The 25,467-nt window shown below is 37.8% G+C and overlaps 1 protein-coding gene across 1 annotated transcript; it reads right to left on the bottom strand.

Annotated features, from left to right (window-relative positions):
- Positions 1 to 25,467, bottom strand: cfi.S (complement factor I S homeolog; the record flags this gene model as incomplete). The annotated part of the gene is given in 14 exon segments (NM_001085952.1): positions 1 to 328; positions 3,013 to 3,114; positions 3,331 to 3,614; positions 5,108 to 5,211; positions 5,713 to 5,822; positions 6,819 to 6,854; positions 7,559 to 7,594; positions 8,718 to 8,753; positions 10,952 to 11,059; positions 11,765 to 11,875; positions 12,376 to 12,557; positions 14,583 to 14,730; positions 16,245 to 16,512; positions 25,397 to 25,467. Coding segments are annotated over 14 exon segments (1,803 nt in total). The 3' UTR covers positions 1 to 110.

Below are 25,467 nucleotides of genomic sequence, written 5' to 3'. Positions count from 1 at the left end.
TATGAAACAGAAAAAGATTTTTATTCTTCGCATGTACATTCAAAAATACTACATGGTAATGCTTAAATCAATTTTTACAGTGCATAGTAGCAAATAATGATGATAATATCTTAGACATTATACTTTGAGATAAGGGATCTTCCAACATGACGTGATATCCATTCAAAGTAATGAGCAACTTTAGTGTATACACCAGGGAAACCAGGAACTCCGCAGTTTTCTCCCCAGCTTACAATGCCCCAAACATAGGCAACCTTGTTAACATCATAGCACACCAAGGGCCCCCCAGAGTCACCCTTGCAGGCATCAATGGAGCCATCATAAGTGCCTTAAGAAAGGAGAGTAAACATTAGTATTTACATGTTTGCATTGCACTTTACATGTTAAAACAATAACAATTTCCCCCAGATGGAGGTTATTTTGTTGATGGTTAAGATAGATTATTATAAATAGGGATTTCAGAACAATTTAAAAAACGCTAGAAAAAATAGACCGGATCTATGCCGATACTTAGTAAGGCTCCTGATAAAACTGACCATGGTGTTTGTGAATGTCACATGATCCTTAGATTGCAAGCTCAACAAGAACAGAGATGATGTGCATGATGTATAATCTTTGTAAAATAATATGCTAGCACTGTATAACTATAGGGGATGTCATTCCTTCTGGCCATCACCTTTTGCTTTTATAGTCACCATATAGTCACCATTTACTGTATGAGTGGCCTGTAAGTGCACCTGAAAATCTAATTGATTCCTGTTGAAATAAATGGGGTATGATTCTGCAATCTCTGCCCAACAAGCTGGACATTGCTTGGGTGAATTTTCAATTCAGTTGTTTTTAGATTGTTCCCCAGAAATAGACTTTTTTTCAATTACTTTCCATTATTTATTTTTTACTGTTTTTTTCAAAATCTAAGTTTAAAGTTGAATGTTCCTGTCTCTGGTGTTTGAATCTGGCAGCTCAGTAATTCAGGTGCAGACTCTAAACTGTTACAATTTTGCAACATTTAGTTGATACATTTTCTCAGCAGCATCTCCTGGAGTATTAGCAACTATTGTATCAATTCTAACAGCTGCCTGTAATGAAATTACAATGAAATAAGAAATGTATCAACTAAATGTATCCATTTAGAACAGTTTACAGGGTCAACGACCCCCCCTCCCAGAGCTGCTTCAGAAGGTGAAAAATTACACTTTACACTTCAAATATTAGAAAAACGGTCACACATAGAAAATGGAAAGTAATTGGAAAAAGTCATTATTTCTAGTGCTCTATCTGAAAACAACTAGTTGTTTAAAGGTGAACTACCCCTTTAAGGGCCCAAATAGTTAGTTGAGGTATTGTGAACACAAACATTAAAGTGGTTATTGTTCATCTTCCAAACACTTTTTTTTTAGTTGAGTTGTTTGGCAGAAATAAAGGCATTTTTCAATTGCATTCTATTGTTTATTTTTTACCATTTTTCCAAAATTTATGGTTAAATGTTCCTGTCTCTAGTGTTTCAGATTGGCAGCTCAGTGATCCAGGAGCATTCTGATCTGGTGCAATTTTTGCTACATTTAGTCAATGCATTTCTCAGCAGAATTTGTGGACTATTACTAGCTATTGTATCAACTCCAACAGTTGCCTTTAAAGGGGATCTATGGTTGAAATCTATAATCTTTCCTAGGCTGTTTTTTCATTGGTGGGTGGGCAGGTTAGGCAGATGAGACGGCCGATGGCTGTGAGGTTTTCTTTACAAGTGAACTGAGCAGATTCTGGGGGAATACACTGACAGGCAAGGTAACGACTATTATAGCATCAAAACCATAAAAAAAAAATAAAAAATAATGCTTTGCAATTACAAAGATTATAGATTCCGACCATAGATCCCCTTTAATCAAACTCTGGGATTCTGCTCAGCAGGGACAAAGATAAGAAATGTAACAACTAAATGTATTCATTTAAAACAGTTAGGGAGCTAGCAAACGGGCAGATTCAGGGAGATTTAGTCGCCTGGCGACTTATTGCCTCTTCTGCGGGGCGACAATCTCCCCGAACTGCCTTCCACCAGGAAGTGTCAATGCACTCGTGGCGCTTCGATTTCTGAAGTTGCCTCACGAGGAAACTTCCGGCGACTTCGGAAATCGAAGCGCCGTGAGTGGTGCTGGCGTTTTCTCATTATAGCAGGCAGTTCTGGGAGATTGTCGCCCCACAGAAGAGACGATTAGTCGCCAGGCAACTAAACCTCCCCGAATCTGCCCATGTGCTAAAGCCCTCCCCCCACTTTCCTGAGCTGCTTTAAAAAGAAGGTCAAAAATGAAACTTTACACTTCAATATTAGAAAAACAAGTCACAGAAATGGTCATAGAAAGTAATAGGAAAAAGTCTTTATTTGTGGTGAACAATCTGAAAACAACTGAACTGAAAAAAAGTGTTTGAAAGTGAACAACCCCTTTAATACCTGCAAAAGCATTAAAACATATTTCAAACATAATATATAACCGACTGCAGATCAGCTGATAAATATACATTTATATAGAAAAAACATTGTCATATTTGCTAGCGATGAGTGAAAATTTGCGCAAACTTTTGTTGCTAAAATGACGTGCATAGGGGTTAAAAAAATACAGTAAATTGTCGCCGATAGATTTCGGCAAATGTTTGCTGTTTCTCAAATTTTTGCTGAAATGGGTCAGATTTGCCCATCATTAATAATTGCCCTATGGTTAACAAGCTGACTGCTGCTGATTTATCAGTATTTCACTTTGGGAACCCATTTTCAAGATATAAATTAAAAATACTGATCTCTGGTTTACCATCTCGTATCAATCGTTTACGAGCCCCAAGTGCAGTTGTGGTCTAGCAAGTTTGCCATAGCCATTCTTTAAAGGTACCTGTACTTGCATCCAAAGTCACTCTTTGCACAACTGACACAGCATAGGGAGGAGTCAAAAGTTACCAAGCAACCCAAAAGGAGTTAACTATTGAAACCAGGTCTGTTCATATTTAAAGGAACTTAAACTTTACCTGCACACTCCATTTTGTCAAGGAAACGCTCCTTATAAACTTCTGTACAATTATTCATTAGGTTAATATGGCCCCATTTTAAGTGAAACACTCTGGACATTCCTGAAATTAAAACATAGGTAAATAACAATATTGCATAATATGTTCAATTAAAAACTTTTTTGTAATTATTTGCTTATTTATTCTGTCTCTCTCAAACCACACGAAAAAAAAAAAAAAATCCTAGGCCATTATCTAGTTAAATATATTTCAGAACCATCTGTCTGCCATGTTATGTACAATAATATAATATATATATAATATAGTGAAATAAAATACCTTTTTCCCGTCCCCATCCGGAGACTGTGCACGTGTCCCCCGTCCTAAACTGAAAGGGTGACCATGGGACGCAGGCAGGAACCATGTTGTTGTCAGTCTGCATGCACTTGGGATTATTATATATGTTCTTTACTTCCAACAAGGCAATGTCATTTTCATATGTGTTGGGGTTGTAGGACTCATGAACTAGGACACTTTTAACTGGGAAACTGTCTATGTCTTTGTCATAAGACAGACGGTCCAGCAGTTCAAGTATGATGAGATATCTTTGAGGTTGGTTAGCCCTGCAAAAAATATACAGTATAAGGATATTTATTTTTACCCATGTTTGTTCCTATCAATTCAGTTCAAAAGTTATAAAAAGGAAGAAAAAACGTTGGAATTTGATCTGCATTGTAAACACATAAAGGGTTGTGAACAAATTCACCCAGGTGCTCTAGAAATGATGCAATGGAGAGCGCATAGTGACACAATTCTTTAAAGGGATAATGTCATGGGAATTTTTTTTTTATTCAAAACGCATCAGTTAATAGTGCTGCTCCAGACAGATTTTTTTATATTCAATTTTGAAATCTAACATGGGGCTAGACATATTGTCAGTTTCCCAGCTGCCCCAGTCATGTGACTTGTGCTCTGATAAACTTCAGTCACTCTTTACTGCTGTACTGCAAGTTAGAGTGATATCACCCCCTTCTTCCCCCCCCCCAGCAGCCTAACAACAGAACAATGGGAAGGTAACCAGATAGCGGCTCCCTAACACAAGATAACAGCTCCCTTGAAGATCTAAGAACAACACTCAAGGAGGGAGCGGACCAGATAGTCTGTGAAACGCGTAGGAAAGGACAGTGTGGCACCAATTGCTACTCCCTGAACACCACCATATCTCCAAACAGCAGATCATTCTGAGGAATTACCTTGGAATGTGATGTGCTTTTTATACTTAACTGTTTGTGAGTAGGGAATTGGCGTTCTGTGATTGCTTTTAAAATATTTACTTAACGGAATAATACTATAATTATTTTCTCCTTCATCTTCACTTTATGTATGGAGTAATGAATTAACTGCGGAACACAAAACAAAAATGACACGCAAGCTGAATATTGACTGTTTTTAAGTACATGCCCAAAAGAGAAGCCTGATTCACGTGTGCGATCCAATTAACTTTTTTTTTCTGAAGACATTTTAACCTTATTGTGGCTGGATGGCCCTAATCAGACAGCATAAAACAGTTCCTAGACCCGGCCTGTCTGACTATTCTTAACTGTCTTCCAAGTTGAGTGGTCTTCCATTCCAGTATCCTTTTGAAACGATCGTGCCCTTTTGATCATCCAGAACCTTTAGCTTTGCTCCTCTCTTAGTAAGACCTGCCAGCATCCAATTAGCTGAGGGCTCCTCCCGAGGTGAAAGGCGGCTGTTATAGGCGGAAGCAAGAGCCGAGACCAGGGAGCCTAGCATTGGTACTGGATTTAGGGTGCAGGTCGTGACAGCAGTAGAGTGAAAAGGTCAGTTTTTGGGAGCACATGCCCTCCCCACATATGATGGAAGAAGAAGCAGCAAGAGGATCACTCCATGACGCTCACACAGAAGTATCCCAGGCTGGGGCAGTTTTCTATTAACAGGAGCACCAGCCGGGGGTATCAAGTAAGATTACAATCACTGGAGGACCTTAAACGAGCTGGGACCCCGTATATTCTAACAGAATTAATTGACAAGAAACAAGCTGCCAAAGAAAAGAAGGTTTAAGTCCTTCATATATAATTGATATAATTACACATACCTGACACAGTGAGCTGCTGTCAATACCCAGCAGCCTCCAATATAAATCCCTCCACAGTTTACAGATGTGCCATCTTTGATTGCTACTTGCCATGGAAATTGATTCTAGAAAAATAAGGTTTACAATGAATAAATATTAATGTTTACTGCTTTATAAACATGTTGCAAACGAAACCAATCACATCCACACAGTCAAAACAACCTACTGTACCTGCCACTTGCCATTACTAATGCACTTAAGGGAGGATCTGTGGCAATATGGAATTGAGCATTCCCAAGTGATCCATTACGTTTGGACTGCACAAGGCTTTCTCCAGGGAAACATAACTATAGTTGTTGTCAACTGCATTTTGTACTGATTACAGAATTTCCCTAATCACATCTAACTGGTGTGTACATTCATTTGCAGCAGGCAAAAGCACAGAGGGCACTGTGTTTCTTAGTAAACAAGCACTAATGCATTGTCTTAAACAAAGGTTGGTACACTAATATAAATACATACATATTTTTGTTTAGTTTACCATTTGTGAATAATCATAAATAGTTTTATATTTAACACCTTTCTGCCATTTTACCATGATGTTGATGCAGGGGTGACATTATTACCTTTACAGCATTTGTTCCGCCTATAACTCTTTTCTTTCTAGTTAATGTTGAAGTGACTGGTGGAACCCCGCAGCTTAATTCTGGAAGACTTTTCATCAAGAGCCTCCTTTCTTTATTTATTTAAATGACAAATGAGTATTATTAGTGGTACAAACACAAACATATTTATTACATTATTTTTTTTTATATTTATGTAATTCTCTTTGAACAGCAGTACATATTCCATAATTAAATGGTGCTAATTCTATGCTTATACATGGAAGGAAAATAAATGGAATGCAAAACCTACTTATGCTGCACAGTATTCTTCAGTACTGATGTAGGTGATCAGATAATTACCTGCATCTATGTTATAGTTGATAATGTTTGCTTTCTCTATAAGAGATAAATAAGGAAACCAAGTAAACAATTTTTTATCATTTAGAAAAAGTGCGAATCACAGACTCACAAAAAAAACGAAAAGCCCTTCACAATGTGAATTAAAGGTAGAAAAAAAGTTAAGTATTTACATGTCTCATACAAAGCTCATAGCACCACCTAAAGGCCAAAACTGGGAGGCTTTCATTTTTACTTAAGGAATTATAGTCAAAAATTACCCTGGGGCCAACTAACTGCAAACTATTTTTAGGCCCCCAAAATGTCTAGAGATTTTCTGTTTTACCAATATTTATTGAAATTGTATATGAATTAGGGCCTCATGGGGCCCCTATAACTCCTGCCCCCCCCCTGCAGCTGCAGGGTCTGCTTCCTCTGTAGTTACACCCCTGGCTGCAATTGCAGAGGACCCTAATTAATGAGCAATTTTAAAATGTCTTAGTCGAATTGATTAACTTTGCAAATAACGGAATTTGCCAGATGCCGGATTTTGGATTCTGACTTTTTGCATCCTTAGGGTTGGAATAAATCCTGAAAATTTCTAGTTTTTTTCCTCCACTAAAAAATTCGTATTTTATAGTAAAAAAAAAAAAAAACATTTACATTTTTGGACTTAAATAAATAACCCCTAAGGGTTAAAGTTTTCATATTACATAGTGAAGAAGAAATACAGTCAGCTTAAAAGAGAACATTTCATATTTACCAAATGTATTATAAAGAAACTAAATTACCTTCCTCTTGAGTTGCCTTTAATTCTTGATTTACACCTGAAATATTGAAACAAGCAATCTTTTCAACTACATGCCTCTAAAGGTTTTTCATAATATTCTCCAATTCAATCAGTAGCGTAAAGGTGCCCATAAACGAACAGATAATATCGTACGAAATTAAGTTTTGAACAATATTTTGTGTGTGTATGGCAGGAGACGAGACGACTGATATTGAAAGAAGACAAGGATATAGATTGACTAGTCTATCGGGCAGGTTGTAAAATTTTGATAAGTGCCCATACATCAGCCTACTGAACTGCTGAATTGTCAGATACAGGTAGAATTCTATCATTTCTACTTGTATGTTTGAAGATTCAGCTCTAACGCATCTGTATTGAAAACAAATGATCTTTCCTGAGGCCAGTGGTCGCAGGAAAGATTGTAATTGTAACATCTATGGCCACCTTTATTCTTTAAATATGTCATTAAATGAGGTCAACCAAGGACCAGCTGTACAGAGATGCAATTCGTTTGGTAAAGCTATTAACTAAATTATGAATTAACTGTGTTAGTTGTTTGATACATTTTGAGTGAAAAACAAAACTGAAAGGGACAGGAGAGGAAAATGACCCAGACCCATCTAATAACCCAATCTAGTTATTAGACTCAGACTGGTTTTCACAGCGTAGCAGACATCTAGGAGAACTATTTAGCAAAGAAGTTACTGTAACTGTAATACGAATGAAGAATTATACACTTACCTTCCTCTTGTTTTTCTGATCTTTGTTCTTGTTTTACTGAAAGAATAGACAATATTTTTTTTTAAAAAGCACGATACTTCCCAATCATAATTTAACCCCAAAAGGAGGCGTGTTTTAAAAGTGAATATCCAATATCCCCCTCTTTGGTCTATAATTTTACAGATATCTCCTTCCCTTACTCCTAAGTTAACACTCTCTATGCCTTGAAATTTTACATGTTTTTGCATTTAAAAAAATATTGTCATAAATTACTCCCTTTTGTTGTCGTGTTGAATATATAGAAATATATTTGCTTGTAATGGACATGATTTGTTGATTCTAAATATGATATTGATATATATTGATCATATTGAAACAAACAATCTTTTCAATTACATGCATCACAAGGTTTTTCATAATATTCTGCAATCACTTAAGTAAAGGTGTCTATAAATGAACAGATAATATCGTACAAAATTATGTTTTGAACAATATTTTGTGTGTGTATGGCAGGAGACAAGACGACTGATATTGGAAGAAGAAGAAGGATATTGATCGACTTGTCTATCGGGCAGGTTGTAAAATTTTGATATGTTCCCATACATCAGCCTACTGAACTGCTGAATCGTCAGATACAGGTTCTATCATTTCTACCTGTATATCTGAAGTTCCAGCTCTAATGCATCCAGTGTTGGACTGGCCCACCGGGATACCAGGAAAACTCCCAGTGAGCCCAGGTGTCAGTGGGACCTCCTGCTTCTAACCATTTGGCCTATTTCATGGCCATTCCCTATTTATATGAGAATAAAAAGGCTAAATAGATGGAATAATAGGTTATAGTATGTAAAGAAAGGAGAATAGGAAAATAGAGGTTGAGTGAGGAAAGGAAGAAAATAATACTTAGAGTGGCCACCTTTATTCTTTAAATATAACATTAAATGAGGTCAACCAAGAACCAGCTGTACAGAGATGCAATTCTTAACTAACTGTGTTAGTTATATTATATATTTTGAGTGAAAAATTAAACTAAAAGCGGCAGGAGAGGAAAATTACCCAGACCCATCTAATAACCTAATCTGGTTAATAGACTATCTATATATCAGCGTAGCAGACATCTAGGAGAACTATTTAGCAAAGAAGTTACTGTAAGTGTAATACGAATAAAGAATTATACACTTACCTTCCTCTTGTTTTTCTGATTTTTGTTCTTGTTTTACTGAAATAATAGGCAATATTTTTTTTAAAAAGCATGATACTTCCCAATCATAATTTAACCCCAAAGGGAGGCGTGTTTTCAAAGGGAATATCCAATATAACTCACTTTGGTCTATAATTTTACAGATATCTCCTTCCCTTACTCCTAGGTTAACACTCTCTATGCCTTGAAATTTAACATGACTAAAATCTCCACAATTAAAAAAATATTGTCATAAGTTATTCCCTTTTGTTGTTTGTTGTAATGGACATGATTTGTTGATTGTAAATATGTTACTATATTTTATTGATGGTTTTAATTGTTCTCATTGTATAAGGCAGGGGTCCCCAACCTTTTTTTACCTGTGAGCCACATTCAAATGTAAAAAGAGTTGGAGAGCAACAAAAGCATAAAATAGTCCCTTGGGGTGCCAAATAAGGGCTGTGATTGGCTCTTTGGTTGCCACTATGTGGACTGGCAGCCTACAAGAGGCTCTACTATACTTAGTTTTTATGCAATTAAAACTTTCTTCCAAGCCTGGAATTCAAAAATAAAAATTCTGCTTTGAGGACACAGAGAGCAACATCCAAGGGGCTGGAGAGCAACATGTTGCTCGCGAGCTACTGGTTGGGGATCACTGGTATAAGGCATAGAGTAATTACTGACTCCACCTCTGATGAAGTGCCAGAACAAGGCATGAAACGCGTCAGATGATTGTACACGTCAGGTGACTGTTCAATGTTTTAGAGAAAGCTTGACAATAAATGTTTTTTTTTTTTTTAATTCTTGTGACTTGAAAGACACTTTTCCTATGTTTTTGCTGTATTTTAGTTAAACAAAGACCCAAATTATAAACAAAGAGCGACAGACCTGTTACTATGAGTGATCGTGTGAGGGAGCTTAAATCAGGGTGACTCCGAAAAATACAGGTGAGTTGACACATCTGTGACACCAGCGTCATGATGCCATGATACCTCTTTGGCGCCAAAGAGGCCTATATAAGATGCCTGAACATTCCAGTCATTGCCCAATTAAAGGTTCTACCTCTTGTGTTCCTGGGTGCACTTTACTCTTGATTATTTCTGATTCCTGTGTTTGACCCTGGCCCGTTTATTCATCTTTGAACCTTTTCTGCCTGCATTGACCCTTCTGCCTGGACTTGACTATTCTTCTGCCTCACCCTTGTTGGATAACTTGAACTGTGTTGGACTGGTGTTTCCTCCTTGGTTCGCAACTTACAGCCATACATTTAAAGATCCACTCATTTAGTCATCAAAGGAGGTGATCTTTCCTTGATATGTCCACCTTGAAGCAGGCAATATTGGGCTAAACCAGTCATTTGGCCCTCAAGCCAAGTGATCCGAAGATAATGGCAAGAATATGGACCACTGGGGTAAGGACCACGTTGACCAATGTGGTACTTACCCTGATGGATTTCTAAACCTGCAGAATGTGTTAGAGCACACCCTTAACAGCCCATAAGGTTTCCAGCCTGGAGCACAATAATGGAGGATTTGGCAAGCACCCGAATATTGACTGGAACAGAGATACCGGCACACGAGGCTTGTAGTTGCAGGGAAACCCTTGCTTTTTTATTTTGCAGAAGTGCAACGTTTAATAAATAATAAAAAAAATAAGGGTTTCCCTGCAACTACAAGCCTTGTGTGCCGGTATCTCTGTTCCAATTTCTAAACCTGTTTTCATAAGGACCGAATCAGAAGCTTTCATTGGCCCAAATATGACTTGGATTGAATAAAATAAAAAGCAGGGTGTAAAAAAAAAAGCATTTCCAAGAAATGGAAATATATTTTGTCTGATCACCAAAACAAAACACAGACATTTCCAGGAATGCTGAATAGTATTTATTCATGGTGTTTACTCTCCTGCTAAACTTCCCATCAACTGGTATTATGTGCAAAAAGCTATAAGAATATATATATGTGTGTGTGTATATAAGTCCAACTGTATGCACTACACTGCTACGCTGCACACCAGTTGTTATAAAAATCAGAAAAAAAATTATGGATGAATTTATAATTACACAGAAAAACATATACTAGGGGAATGAATTAGACAACACTATAACACATAGCTCAGTATAATACTGTTATAACACATAGCAGTCTTCCAAATGTTAGTTGCAGCTAAACTGTAAATATATATGATTTTATATGATTTTACATATTCATCTAACCTTAATCATTTACACTTAAACTCACCTGCACAATTTGATTCATCTTCTCCACCAATGCAATCAAGTTCTCCATTGCACCTATATTGCTCTGGGATGCAGGTATCAGATTTACAATGGAAGCCAGCAGTGCAACCTGAAAAAGTGAACAAAATATCTGTCTTATGGCATCCAACTGTCTATGTTTTTAGCCAAGGGTTAGCAAAAAGAACTGGAACAAAGTTTACCTATATTGCATCTAAAAAAACAAAACAAAACAGATTAACGATAAAAATAAAGTTAGCACTTAGATGACTTTTACACATGGCATGTTCTCTGCCAACATACACGCAGGAGCAGATTAATGCTCAAGCTCCTCTGCGCTGTAGCCTCGGGGCCCAGTGTGATCAGGGGCCCATCTAGCTTTTTTTCCAATTATTATTTCTATTTTTCTTTTCTTCTGCATGCAGATCCAGTGCTGTAACTGGATTTTTCACTATTTTCAACCTAGTGTTACAGATTCTTATTGGCTGTTAAATATTAAACAAAATTCGTTTGCATATACCAATGTGCTAACCCTACTAGTTTTTATATTCCATAACAGTTGCCTGGAGGACTTGGTATGTACCATAACTAACTACAATTGTCTGATCACAACCCCAAAGTGTAAGACCACACCCTCATGCTTATTATGTCATGTGTAATATAATTAATCCATGTGCTTTTCCATCGGCACATTCTTTTTTAGGGTTATAAGACTAAAATTCAAAGAATGACCTTTTTGTTGATTCTGCGCATACGTTTTTATTACAAGACAGTGTTTGAGGAAATAAATCTTACCCATATAGATTTCCAGGCTTACCTCTGCAGCATAGTTCATCACTGAGATCCCCACAATCATTTTCACTATCACAGGCCAGATCAGATGGGATGCACTTGCCATTTGAACATGTAAACTCACCAGAACCACAATCTATAATAAAAGCAAGTTCTCTGATTTCATACTTTTATGGTTATACATTGCCTATAATTAACCCTTTAAGCATAGATGGTAGAATTGAGGTCACAAGCATCAATATGGCAGTGCTGTAGATTATACATTTCCAGGTTCTTGTTTAGTCTATGGAAAAAGCATGATGCTGGGTAATTAACTGGCCTACTAGCTGCTGGTACTTATAAAGGGTTAAACTGCATGGGGGTTAATTGGAAAATAAAAACAGTGCAAATAAAAACAAACTCACAAGACTTAATACAGAAAAAAATCAAAGATTATTTAGGTTTATAATTTTGCATGAGGTTTCACTTCAGTTTTGTGCATCTGCAACAAGTAGAGAAGGGGTGAAGGATATTCATGATAACAATCCTATATGTTAAGATGTTAAACCAGAATATGTGTGTGAAATCAATGTACAGGTAAACAAAGCGTTCAGTAAATTAAAAAAGAATTAATAATAGAAAAGGTTAACCACAAACCTTTTTTTTCTGTATAACACTTTACTTCAGCAACCTGGTTACCTTCCATCGGTAACTTCTTTAGAGCACATTCGGCCAAGCTGTTCTCTAGTCCTCGACAAGTAGCTTGCAAGCAATGTTCTTCTGGGGACTCCTCTGTTATTAAAGGGACAACTTTGTCTGATGCTGATGCATCTGCGCCGCTAGCAAGAAACAAGGATATTTTGCACATTACATATTAGTAATAATGAAAATAGAATGATTCTATTGCTTTTATTTTTTTTCACTTTAGGGAAGATGCCCAAACATTACAAATGTGTCATAGCCCCACTGGACAATCTTAGACTGTTATCAGCTGCATGGTCTGCATCCAATAGAGTAACAATCTTGCTTTATGATTGACTGGTTGATTAAAGGGGTTTGCTAATACAATAAAATAATTAAAACATGCATTGCATTGAATTGATGAGCAGTGGTTTGCTGCTCGTTATGTTTTGGGCTTCTGCTCACTTTCTGCTTAAAGCAGACCTGTCCCCCAGACACAAAAATCTGTATAATAAAAGTCCTTTTCAAATTAAACATGAAATCCAATTTCTATTTTTTATTAAAGCGTTCATATCTGTTGTAAACTCATTTAAAAATCTCAGCTGTCAATCAAATATTGCCTGCCCCTCCTCTATGCCTTAGGCATAGAGGCAGGGCAGACGATCACTTTCCATTCAGCACTTCCTAGATGTCACTGCTCTCCACACATTCCCCCGTTCTCTTCACCATGAAATTGTGTAGCCAGGGCATGGGGATGGACAGGTCCCCCAATCTATTGCACAAACAAGATTCTGAGATGATGCAAGGCTTGCCTTAATAAAAGTGTCTTAAAATGGCTCCTGCCTGCTTGCTATAATTATGAATTCCCAGACTGAAGGAAACAAGATTAAAATAATTTATATAATGAAATTAAAGGTCATATTGCTTAACTGATGTGATAAAATAGGATTTTGAATAATTATTTTGGATGACGGGTCCCCTTTAATTTCTGATGATTTCCAATGCCTTATAAGCTTAAACTAATCCTATCCCCGAGCATGTGCAGTGTTACTGACACTCAAAAGATGTCAGGAGCTGCTGTAAAATTTGAAGACAAGATCCATTATTGTTATATTGCTGCTAAACCTCTGGGCTGGTAGAGTAAATTTAATATTGTGCATTGTCATTTTCTATATGATATCTTTATCTTGTTACAAAAACTTATATGGGTAAACTTATGGAAATAGTTCAGCTGTTTTGACCAAAAACCCAGTGTAAAGATCCACTAAGCAGTGTAAAGATCCACTAAGCTGTAGTAAAAAGTTTCAGTTTTTTATTTTCTCCTTGTGAATATTATTTATCTCCCTCACACTAACATTTTTCTTACTGAGGTAGACTTTATGTTTCCCCGTCTACTGCTCTGACAGTAATATGGAATCAGTGTCGGACTGGGACACCAGGGGCCCACTCTCAGAACTATTATTCTTCCTCTCCTCACTCAACCTCTATTCTCCTAGTTCTTTTCTTTACATACAATAATCTATTATTCCATCTATTTGTTCTCTTTGTTAGAAATAGGGAATTGCCATGGAATAGGCTAAATGTTTAGCAACATGAGGACCCACTGACACCTTGGCCCACTGGGAGTTTTCCTGGTATCCTGGTGGGCCAGTCGGACACTGTATGGAATGCCCCACTGCAAGATGACATGATTGCATTTGTAGCAGAAAAAAGAAGGTTGTGGTCAAAAGTAAAAAATGTGTCATACCTCTGCTGGAATAATAAACCCTATTTTTGAAACCAATGCCTTGGGTTAGACCTTGACCCTTTTTTACCCGTCAACAACTTATTAAAAATACAAGTGTGTCTATGGTCCCTTTTTACTACTGAAAAACAAGACATTTACGGCCAAGCTCATATCCACCTTTTCATGTTCAACTGTTCAGAGACATCCCTTATCCAATGAATACCATGCCCACTTTGTAGAAAGTCATGCCCCTTTCAGGGGCCTCATTTCAGGAAAATTGGGGGGTTTGTTCACTTTTCCAGTAAATGCAGAGTAGGGAAGCACATCCCCAGCACATTTCTGAACATCTACAGTATTTGTACACCAACTTAATTTTAATGGTGTAAATAAAATAAAACTGTTATAGTATAGTAGTATAGTAACGTATAGTATCATAAAAATCGATCATGTCACTTACCTTGGAAATCCAAGCTGTTTGCAGAAAACATTGGCTTCCCTGATACTCCATTGTTTTTTACATATAAAAAATTCCTTTTCAAATGTAGGCAATTTCACTTTTATAATTCCTTTCCCTGCTTCTCCAATGAGTCTTATTGAAAATGCATCTAGAGAGAGGATATTTTTTGACTGAAATGGCCAAGCCAAAATCTGTGAGAACAACATAGGTATTTTGCATATGGAGGAGAGAGCTACTCATAATATTACTATAGACAAAATGTGTATAAAAAATTGTGTATTAAAATAAGTATTCACTGAATTTTTTATTGAACCATCTATTTCTCTTTATAGTCTGCACTATGATGTACCGTATGCTTCTAATCATATAATGTGAATAATGACTTTGAAAAATGCTAATAAAATACAAGTTACAAAAAAAAAAATTGTGTATTATATTAAATATAACATTCTAGCCAACCTATATTCCAAAATAGCTGGCATCCCTGAGATACAGCACCTGCAAAAGTCAAGAAAATAATCCAATTCTTTAAAAACCCAAAGCCCTTTTTCATTAACCATTTTTTAAGCACTAATCCCTAAGATATTTACAACCATAGCATAGCATGTAGCATGTTTAAAACCTATGAGATAAACACCTGAAAAGTCCTTGCCTTTAGCTATGGTTCATGAAATCATTCTTCAGAAATACAAGTTGTAATTGGATAGAGAGATCTAGGACACCATGGCTACATTGCAATCTGTAGTAAGGGACAGTTTTCCGTCTTCAGTCTACTTAGTGCACTCAGTGTAAGTGCTTAATGGCACCACTATTACTCTAAGGGTAGTGGCAGACGGAGACATTAGTACCCCAGTGACAAATCTCTTTTTCAGGTGACTAATCTCCCGTAAATGCCTTCCCGCTGGCAAGAATACGAATCGCCGGCGGGATGGCATACAATTCGCTTCGGATTTCCGAAGTCACCCGAAATGTCCTTGTGAGGCAACTTTGGGCGACTTCAGAAATGTATGCCATCCTGCCGGTGATTCATATTCTTGCTGGCGGGAAGGCGTTTCGGGAGATTAGTAGCCCAAAGTAGGGGAGATTTGTCGCTGGTCTGCCACCATCCTTAAATTGTGGGGAAACAATGGGAGTTCTTGCAGATCCAAATTTGTAAAATAGCACCTCAAGGTGGGCATATTGGGGAGAGATCCGCTCGTATGGCCACCTTAAGTGAAGAAAAGAGTGACTAAGCTGCTATGGGTTTGGATTTGGAAAATTAGTTCTGAAAAGGCAGGCCAAGCTGCGATTGTTTACATTGGAAAATAGCTAACTTGTCTGCTTTTTTATTCATCAGTTGATTTTTAGAAACTAGTACACCCCTTGAGATTAGAAGAAAGAAGGTTTCATCTCAAGGTACAAAGTATAGTGTCTTACATTGAAAGCTGTGAAGTCCTAAATTCCACCCACGAAACAGTTGTACTAACATGTATATTAAACAGGTTTTAGGAAAGTGCTGGACAGAAAATACAGGTTGACACGGGACAAGTCCAGGAGGGATTGGTTTCCCCTATATATTAATTGTAGACTTCTTGCACAAATATTAACTTAATGGCCATATGCCTTTTTTAAGCTTAGCTGCTTTCAGCTCAAACTATATAATTAAGATAATAACAATCTTACCAGTACAAGGAGCTTCTGAAGAAAATCTGTATTTGCCATTTAAAGGATTTGGACATTCAACACTTTTTAGCTGGCAGTAGGATTGCAGTTTCCTTTTCCCTACTGTGCAGACCTCCGTGGTTGCATTTTTTGGGCACTGGTATGGTAGCTTGCAGCGACATACCCCGGCCAAACACTTCTGCCATGGAGCACAGAAGATTTTGTGGCAAGAGAGGGCATTGAATTCACATTTATCTGGTTTTGCTTCTTCTGCCCCAGAAACTGTGATCTGTAAATGTGATTGTAGAAATGTAGTAAAGGAATTTTGCAGATTCCCATGCATTTCACATGCTATACATTATTTAAAATGACATTTGCTAGATTTACTTAAATAAACTCAAGGAAGCTTAATTAAACATTGTGTGTAGATAAATAGAAAGATAGAGATAGATAGATAGATAGATAGATAGATAGATAGATAGATAGATAGATAGATAGATAGATACAGTAGATAGAATTTACCAGCATGTGATTACATTCCTTTGCAATCCAAACCTTGACATCTGATCACACACATATTGATAAGCAAATTGAATAGCACATGTGAAAATCTGATTGCTTGGCCCTTGGGCTGAACAAGAAGATTGCTAGCCACTCAGGCACACACTGCCAGAGGCAAGTAGCAGATGGAATTATTAACAAACCAGATTTGCCAGGGATTACCCAAAAAAAGAAAGATCAACCACTTTATAATTTTAGCCCCAAAGTAGTTTGAGCAAAATGTAGTCAATTAGGTTTAAAATGACCAAATTGAAATCTTCTATTTCCTGCGTATACCTTCAACCAACCATGTTGACTGAAAGAAGTTAAGTACATAACATACAAAGCATTTTATCACTGCCAAAGCTCAAAATATATAAACCACATCCGTTGGTAATGCCAAACCAAAATTAAAAAAAGTTAAACTACATAAACTACATAAATCAAAAACAGTTGGAAAACCTAAAACAACTTATATATTAATTGAACCTGGCATATAGCTGTAGAATAGCTCTTAAATACAATCCAATATTAACTAAAGTACTGTGCAGAGAAACAGAATTGCTTCTGCCATATCCTCCTTCATAGAAGCTCTTAAATTTGATTATTTGATTATTTTTAGTGCTTGTATTTAAAGTTATTAGGAGTGAGGTGCCCTCACTAAGGGGCAGATTTACTAAAAAGCGAAGTGACTAACACTGGTGAAGAGTTACCGTTTTCAGGGACTTCACTGATTAACTAATGGGCACAGGCATTACTTCGCTAGCGAAGGATATAGACGCTAGTGGTGATTCGCACTCTATCGGCAGTGAAATGGACGTTACTCCGCAAATTCACTAAGATGCGGATTTTACTGAACGATACCTCTTTCGCCAGAATTGCCTTCGCCAGCTCAGACAAGGCGAAGTGCAGTAGAGTGTATAGCTCTTCCTCCTTCTTATTTTACTTACATCATATTTTTTAGTGGAAAAAGTAAAAAAAAACTTTGTTGTCTTTTCCTTAAAATTTTGGGGAAACCGGGTTGCCCCAATAATTTTTTAACATATGGATCATTAACTATACAGTGGGCTCATGTGTAGGGCATTATAATTACTCTATTGTCTTTATTATGGTTCCCTGGCCTTGTGTAATGTAATGTATTTGCTGCAACATATCCGTCCATTCAACTTTAAATTTCTCGCCATATGCAAATTTGCCTGAGTGAAGACATCTGATGACGCTTTTTAGTACATTAGCGTTGTCATACTGAATTTTCACCTGGCAAAGTGTTCTGATGGCTGCGAAGCCATCACTTGCGAATTTTCACTGCTTAGTAAATTTACCCCTAAGTTTTGTAATGCTCATACTTTGTATTTTACATAACCCTAGGAAAAGTTGCTTGTTTAAAAACTGCTGGTTTTCAGCAGCTTCCAAATTATGCCTTAAAGGAGAAGGAAAGCTACCGAAGCAGTTTATTGCAAATAGATTAGCCACAATAGTGCAAGATATAACACTATATTTATTCTGTAGAATGCTTTACCATACCTGTGTAATCAGCTCTAGCAGCTCTCACAGTTTGTTAAGGATAGCAACTGCCATATTATATTGTTGTGACATCATTTCCTGCCTGAGTCTCTCCCTGCTCACTCATAGCTCGGAGCTCAGATTGCAGCAGGGAGGGGGAGAGGAGCAAACTGAGCATGCTCAAGCCCTGCCCTGGAGGTTTAAACTGAAAGAAGGAAGTCTGATACAGAAGACCATGTGTACACAATAGAAGGAAAGAAATGCAGTGTTTCTTTTGACAGAGGACTCAGAGCAGCATTACTTTGAGGGGTTACTGGTGTATTTATATAGCCCTTTCTGATAAAGCTTATTTAGTTTTAGCCTTTCCTTCTCCTTTAACTCCACCCCCAGCTGACAAATAATCTCAGAAACCATTCATACAGTATCTAACCACAATTGTTAGTGCAATTAAAATCTGGCATGTGATTATTGCACCAGGTGGCATGTGCACATAGTTATTGCTGGTTGTCATGAGTTGCTGCATTCAAATAAATGTATCCATTGTTGTAAATTGTGTGCCCCTAACCCAACTGCCCTTTATTCAAGCGCCAGACCAGCACCACAGTTTAGTAACCTCTGCTTAAACTATAATGCTGATAAATATTTATTATAAACTTCATCTCATAGAAATGAACGTAGTTTTTTTCTCTAGATGATACAATAGTTGCTAATATTCCACAGATGCTGCTGAGAAATGTATCAAATAATGTAGCAAATTGTAACAGTTCAGAATTTGCACCTGGGATGACCGAATTGTCAGCCTGAAGCGAGAGAAACAATAAAGTTAACATTTTAATTCCAGAAAAAAAGATAAAAGTTAACAATTGAAAAAAGTCTTTATGGTGTACTATCCACAACCAAGTAAAGGGTAAGGTCAACCGGGGAGATTCAAACTGCTTTCCCCTGCCTTCCTGCTGGCTATAATGAAAAATCGCCAGCGGGATGACACTCGTGGCGCTTTGTTTTTCGAAGTCGCCCGAAGTATATGTAGTTATGAAAACTAAAGATGCCATAAGAGTGTTCTCAATATAGCTTAGTAAGGAAGCATTAGGTAAAATCAAGTTATTCAGTACTATATGAAAATGCTAACCACTAATCTTTAAAAACAGAGAAGGCATTTGTTGTACTTTGTACATTCATGTCCTCTTATAATGTAAACAATTATGAAACGTTTTGGAAAAACATTTGCGTTGCCAAAGGTTAACAAAATACAAGTTATATGTAGGGCTGGATTAATTCTTCTTGGGTCCCAGGCTGTGCCCTGTCCTCCCAAGCCCTGCTCTGCCCATCCCCATTCTACCCTCATCCCTCTGACTACACCGAGTCCCCTGGGAATTATGAACCCAGACTGCCATAAGTTTTATATGGATCTGCCACCAATTACCAAAAACATTAACTGATATAACTCTTAAAATTCAAATATAAGTTTAGTTACTGATCTGCATATACAGTCATATGAAAATTAATTCTTTGGAGTTTTGTTTGTCATTGGCTGAACTTTCAAAGTAGCAACTTCCTTTTAATATATAACCTGCCTTATGGAAACAGTTGTATTTCAGCAGTGACATAAAGTTTATTGGATTAACAGAAAATAGGCAATATGCATCATAACAAAATTAGACTGGTGCATCAACTTAGTTGAGCCTCTTTTTGCAAATGTAACAACCTTTAGATGCCTCCTATAGCCTTTGATAAGTGTCTGGATTCTGGATGGCGGTATTTTTGACCATTTGTCCATAAATCTCTCCAGTTCACTTAAAGGGATCCTGTCATCGGAAAACATGTTTTTTTCAAAACGCATCAGTTAATAGTGCTACTCCAGCAGAACTCTGCACTGAAATCCATTTCTCAAAAGAGCAAACAGATTTTTTTATATTCAATTTTAAAATCTGACATGGGGCTAGACATTTTGTCAATTTCCCAGCTGCCCTTGGTCATGTGACTTGTGCCTGCACTTTAGGAGAGAAATTTTTTCTGGCAGGCTGCTGTTTTTCCTTCTCAATGTAACTGAATGTGTCTCAGTGGGACATTGTTTTTTTACTATTGAGTGTTGTTCTTAGATCTACCATTCAGCAGTTATCTTGTGTTAGGGAGCTGCTATCTGGTTACCTTCCCATTGTTCTTTTGTTTGGCTGCTGGGGGGGGGGGGAAAGGGAGGAGGGTTATATCACTCAAACTTGCAGTACAGCAGTAAAGAGTGATTGAAATTTATCAGAGCACAAGTCACATGACTTGGGGCAGCTGGGAAATTGACAATATGTCCCCCATGTCAGATTTCAAAATTTAATATAAAAAAATCTGTTTGCTCTTTTGAGAAATGGATTTCAGTGCAGAATTCTGCTGGAGCAGCACTATTAACTGATTCATTTTGAAAAAATTTTTTTTCCCCATGACAGTATCCCTTTAAATTTGATGGCTGCTGAGCATGGACAGCCTGCTTCAAATCATCCCATAGATTTTCCATAATATTCGAGTCTGGGGACTGTGACAGCCATTCCAGATTATTGTTTTAGGGCCGAATTTACATAGCGGGCCCCCCTAGGCCCAAAGCCGTTTGTCGCCCCTGTCCCCTCCCCTTTAGTCGTGCAAATTTTCATAATTTGGACCAGAGCAATGGGGATTGGCGCATGGGAAATTGAAAAAATTATTGTATCTCCAGCGCATCCCCAGTGTTTTGGAACCAATGTGGGTGTGGTTGGGCAGCATGCCGCCCCCCTAAAATCCTGCCGCCATAGGCCCGGTCCTCGGTGGCCTTTCCACAAATCTGGACCTGGTACTTCTCCCTCTGCATAAATGACTTTGTAGATTTCGAAGTGTGTTTAGGTTTATTGTCTTGTTACCCCTGTGTAACTTCAACTTTGTGACTGATGTTTGAACATTATCCTGAAGAATTTGTAGATATTGGGTTGAATTCATCCAACCCTCTACTCTAAAGGCGTGGCTCACCGTTAAGTAAACTTTTAGTATGTTATAGAACAGACCCCTTCTAAAAAGCAAATGCTCTGTAAGGCTACAAATGTATTGTTATTGCTACTTGGTATTACTCATCTTTCTATTCCTCTCCTCTACATATTCCAGTCTCTTAATTCAATTAGTGCATGGTTGCTAGGGGAATTTGCACCCTAGCAACTAGATTGCTTAAAATGCAAATTGAAGAGTTGCTGAATAAAAAGCATAATAACTCAAAACCCTTAAATAATAAAAAATGAAAACCAATTGCAAATTGTCTCAGAGTATCACTTTCTACTTCCTACTAAAAGTTATCTCAAAGGTGAACAACCCCTTTAACAAGGGCCCCAGTCTCTGAACTAGCCACACAGCCCCAAAGCATGATGGAACCTCCACCGAATTTGACAGTTTTTTCAAAAATGCCCCCGCCATCGCTCTGCTACTCCCCCCTGGGAGGGAGCTCCCGGTGTGAGTAGCCAGTCCGGTCAACAGCTGCTCAGAGCCCACTGAGCATGTGAGTTTCGCAGACACTTTCCAAGATGGTGACCCCCTGTGACAAATTTGAAGTCCTGGATCATTGCTGCTATTGAGAAGCTGAAACTTTAGGCTGGTGCAATAAGTTCAGTATATAAAACATTGCATTTTTAGGATTTAGTTCTCCTTTAAGGGACAATTTATAGAAAGATTGCCTTCCTTCCATGTAATACACATCTGTTGGGTGAATTATGTTACACAATAAAATTCACAAGAAAGTCTGCCTTGTTTCCCAACCTTGTTGGCTTGTCTTTGGCTGTGGGTGGATATTATGACATACTGACCATTGAACATTTGCTGAGCTAAGCAAATATTGCTTTCAGCTAGCTTTTCTTTTTAGCATTTATAAACCCAGGCAAGATGTTAGAGCAGTGGAATGTGTAGGGGTGATCCAGGAGCATAACTACAGAGAAAACAGACCCTGTGATTGCAGGGGAGGGGGCCAGGAGTTTAAAGGGCCCAATAAGATCCATAATTTCAATATATTATGGTAGAATAGGTCAATTTAGCAATGAGTTGGGGTCCTAAATTGAATTAGCTCTGGAGCCCAGTAACCTATACACTTGTCAGCTAATTTGGCAAAATACTGGAAATTTACTGTAGAATAACTTTAACAGTAATCGCTTCAACCCTGACTGTGCACTCACGGGTCATAATAGCCCAAACTGCACATAAATGATGACTTGAATATGCCACCATTGTCACTGTCTGCACACACAGGGTGGATTTAGGGGTGTACTGACATTTTCTTCAGTGAAGAAATGTGCTATGCTAATTGATAAGAGGATAAAACAACAGGATGGTATTTAAACAATTTATTCTGAACAGAAAAGAAAGAATTCCGCTCCATTAATGACTTTACTTTCCTTAAACAACAGGATGGTATGCCCCGTTGAAAGAAAGTTGGGGAGGGCTTCAAATTGTTGTTTATTTTTGGAAGTTGCACAATAGACATATGCCCTAATATTAATGAATTTTATGGGCTTTGCTATTTGTGGGATTTGTGGAGATTTGTTATATCTGGAGATTCCAGGGGAGGGCATATCACTGGTGTAACAAGAATGCAGTCCTCCCCCACCCCCCTCTTCCTGGCCATCTCTTCTCAACCAAACTGGGCTGATTCTTGGGCTGCGGATAAACAACACTTCAATCAGTGTCTGCACCAAGAGCCGCTGTGTCAGCCTGGGTGTAGGCTATACCAGTCACTCTTTGTAGTGTTGGGTGCAGGCTGCTTACCCCACTACAAGGGTGACCATGTGATCCAGAAAATCCATGCAGCTCTGAGAGGCACTTTATTAAAGATGACATTGGGAGAAAAGTATTTTTGGGTCAACTGAAAATCGGTCCTTTCCCATGTTTAAATTGTGCTAACTGCAATAAAATAACAAAGGGATCTTACGGGTTATATTACGTCCACCCACATAGTGGATGTGAGATACCCATTTTGAATTACTTCATGCAATTCAGTTTATGTAATCTATTTAATTAAGTGCTTGTGCAGTCTGGCTTATGTAAGGGAAACAGCACAAAAGCTAAAAGACTGCATCAAATGACATATATCAAATATTTGATGCGACAATTCCATGATATTTTATAGAACAGAAGCATAATGTTAAACTGTTAAAAAATGTTAAACCGGGGGGGGGGGGGGGTGTTAAACTGGGAATACACTCCTTTGTTATTCATTTACTAATATATATGTTTTTCCAGATTATTTGTGTTTTTTGTGCAATACTATGTTTATTTTCTGTGACAGCTCCTGACCCAAGATATGAAGCAAACACTGATACTATATGTAGGTACAATCATTCAGATATATTGTCTTTTAATGGACATTTGGACACTAACAATATACTATTTTGGGATCAAATATGAACTTTGTGGATCAACATATGGATTACATTATGAACACAGTGTGTTGTATTTGATAACACAAATTATATCCCCTTATTTCACACCCTTCCAAATTTTTTGTTGGACAATTGTATTGCACATATTTTGCACTGAGCATCATGGGGGTTGGATAGGAGGTGAAGTTGTTTTGCCCCTCCCTCTAACACAGCTATTTAAGTGATTTTATTACACAAGTATTCAGGCTTAAAATGGTGCCTGGCTTTTGGCACAAATAAGCACTTTTCAACACTTATCAGAGTGCTGCAGCGTGAATTTTCTGTTACACAGCGTTTAGCACCGAAATCTGCTCCATATGCCTGTACCCAGGCTGACGCAGCGACTCCAGGTGCAGACAGAGAAGTACGCTGACGCAGGCAGAGAATCAGCCCAGCATGGCTGTAATAAAAAAGTAATCTGTTTGGGTTTTAAAAAAGGGGTAGATATAAAGGGCTACAATACAGCAGAGCCTAATTATGCAGGAGAAATATGTACGCACGGCACTAGTGCACTTTACTCTGGCACTTTAATTGCAAACAACTTGCTTAATTCCAGCCTTTTGGTACCATGATACACAAGAGTTTTTACAAACCCAGGGGTGACTTGTGGTTACCTTTATGATTTTATCTATTTATTTACTGGCACTTACTTTTTGCACTTTTGGGTCTAGCACACTAGACCTCTGGGTCAAAGCACTGATCTGGGGGGGGGGGGCAGTAGACTCCCCCCATAACTCCCTGGCCTAAAGTTGTTGGGTTCTTCTTAGAGGATGGAGGAAGGAGTAAAGGGGGACCCTGGCCTCATGTGGCTTTTTGACTGGGGAGGTCGGGGACAAAGGGCTCCACCCTAGCCTTGGTGAAAGGGAACCTGAAGACTTCTTGGTTATTTTTGGCCAGGTGACCTTGAGGTTTTAATTAAGACTAAGTCACCTGCACTCTTTGTACTTTTTGGGTCTTTGCACAATGTCTTCACTGAGTGAATTGAAGCATCTTGGCGCTTCATAAAAAAATGATTGCGGAGAAGTATAGATCCAGTCACATCAATATCACACGTAAAAAGAATCTATATGTTTGCAACATACAAATATATTTCGTACTTTCACTGTTAACAAATAGAAGCAAAGCAGCAGAGGTAAGAGAGAGTGGAATTTCTTCTGTAGACTATGCAAGGAGCTTTAGATAAAGATGATAGTGTTGTATTGTCTACTGCATTATGTCCAACTTATCGCTAAATCTCCCGAAGTTGCCTAAGAGGAAACTTTGGGCAATTTAGCAATTCGTTTGACATACCACCAGCTATTTAAATTTACTGGCAATGGAGAGGCATTTTCAGATTTGTCGCCCATACTGTAGCCACGGTTAAAAACAGACAAATCTTCCCATGTGCCACTACCTTTAGGCAGTGACTAAAAATCTCACAGTAAACAGAAATACACTTCTGGAGCACTTTATAGGGTTAATCTAAGATCTCAAGTTGGACCCAGTTACAGCAATATATAGCAGAAAAAGTGTCTATACAGTATCTTTGCAAAATAAACCTAGATTAGGCATGAAACCATTCCTTTAAGATTTCAAATTCTGGAAAACAGGAACAGGGAAAATCCCTGTTTTGTTATCCTGTTGATCAAAAAAATCTGAAGCCTCCAACATTTAATACAAAATGTAAAAAGATGTGTCAAGCATCATACATAATACAATAATAAAAAATATTTAACTTACCGTGAATGTGTTAACCCAGAAATGGAAAAGCAGGATAAAGACACAGCTGAGTTTGTTCATGGTAAGGTTTC

This window comes from Xenopus laevis, chromosome 1S, assembly GCF_017654675.1.
Source record: "Xenopus laevis strain J_2021 chromosome 1S, Xenopus_laevis_v10.1, whole genome shotgun sequence".
Classification (NCBI taxonomy): Eukaryota; Metazoa; Chordata; class Amphibia; order Anura; family Pipidae; genus Xenopus; species Xenopus laevis.
The sequence above is the reverse complement of the archived record's forward strand: the minus strand, read 5'-3'. Positions and strand labels throughout refer to the sequence as shown.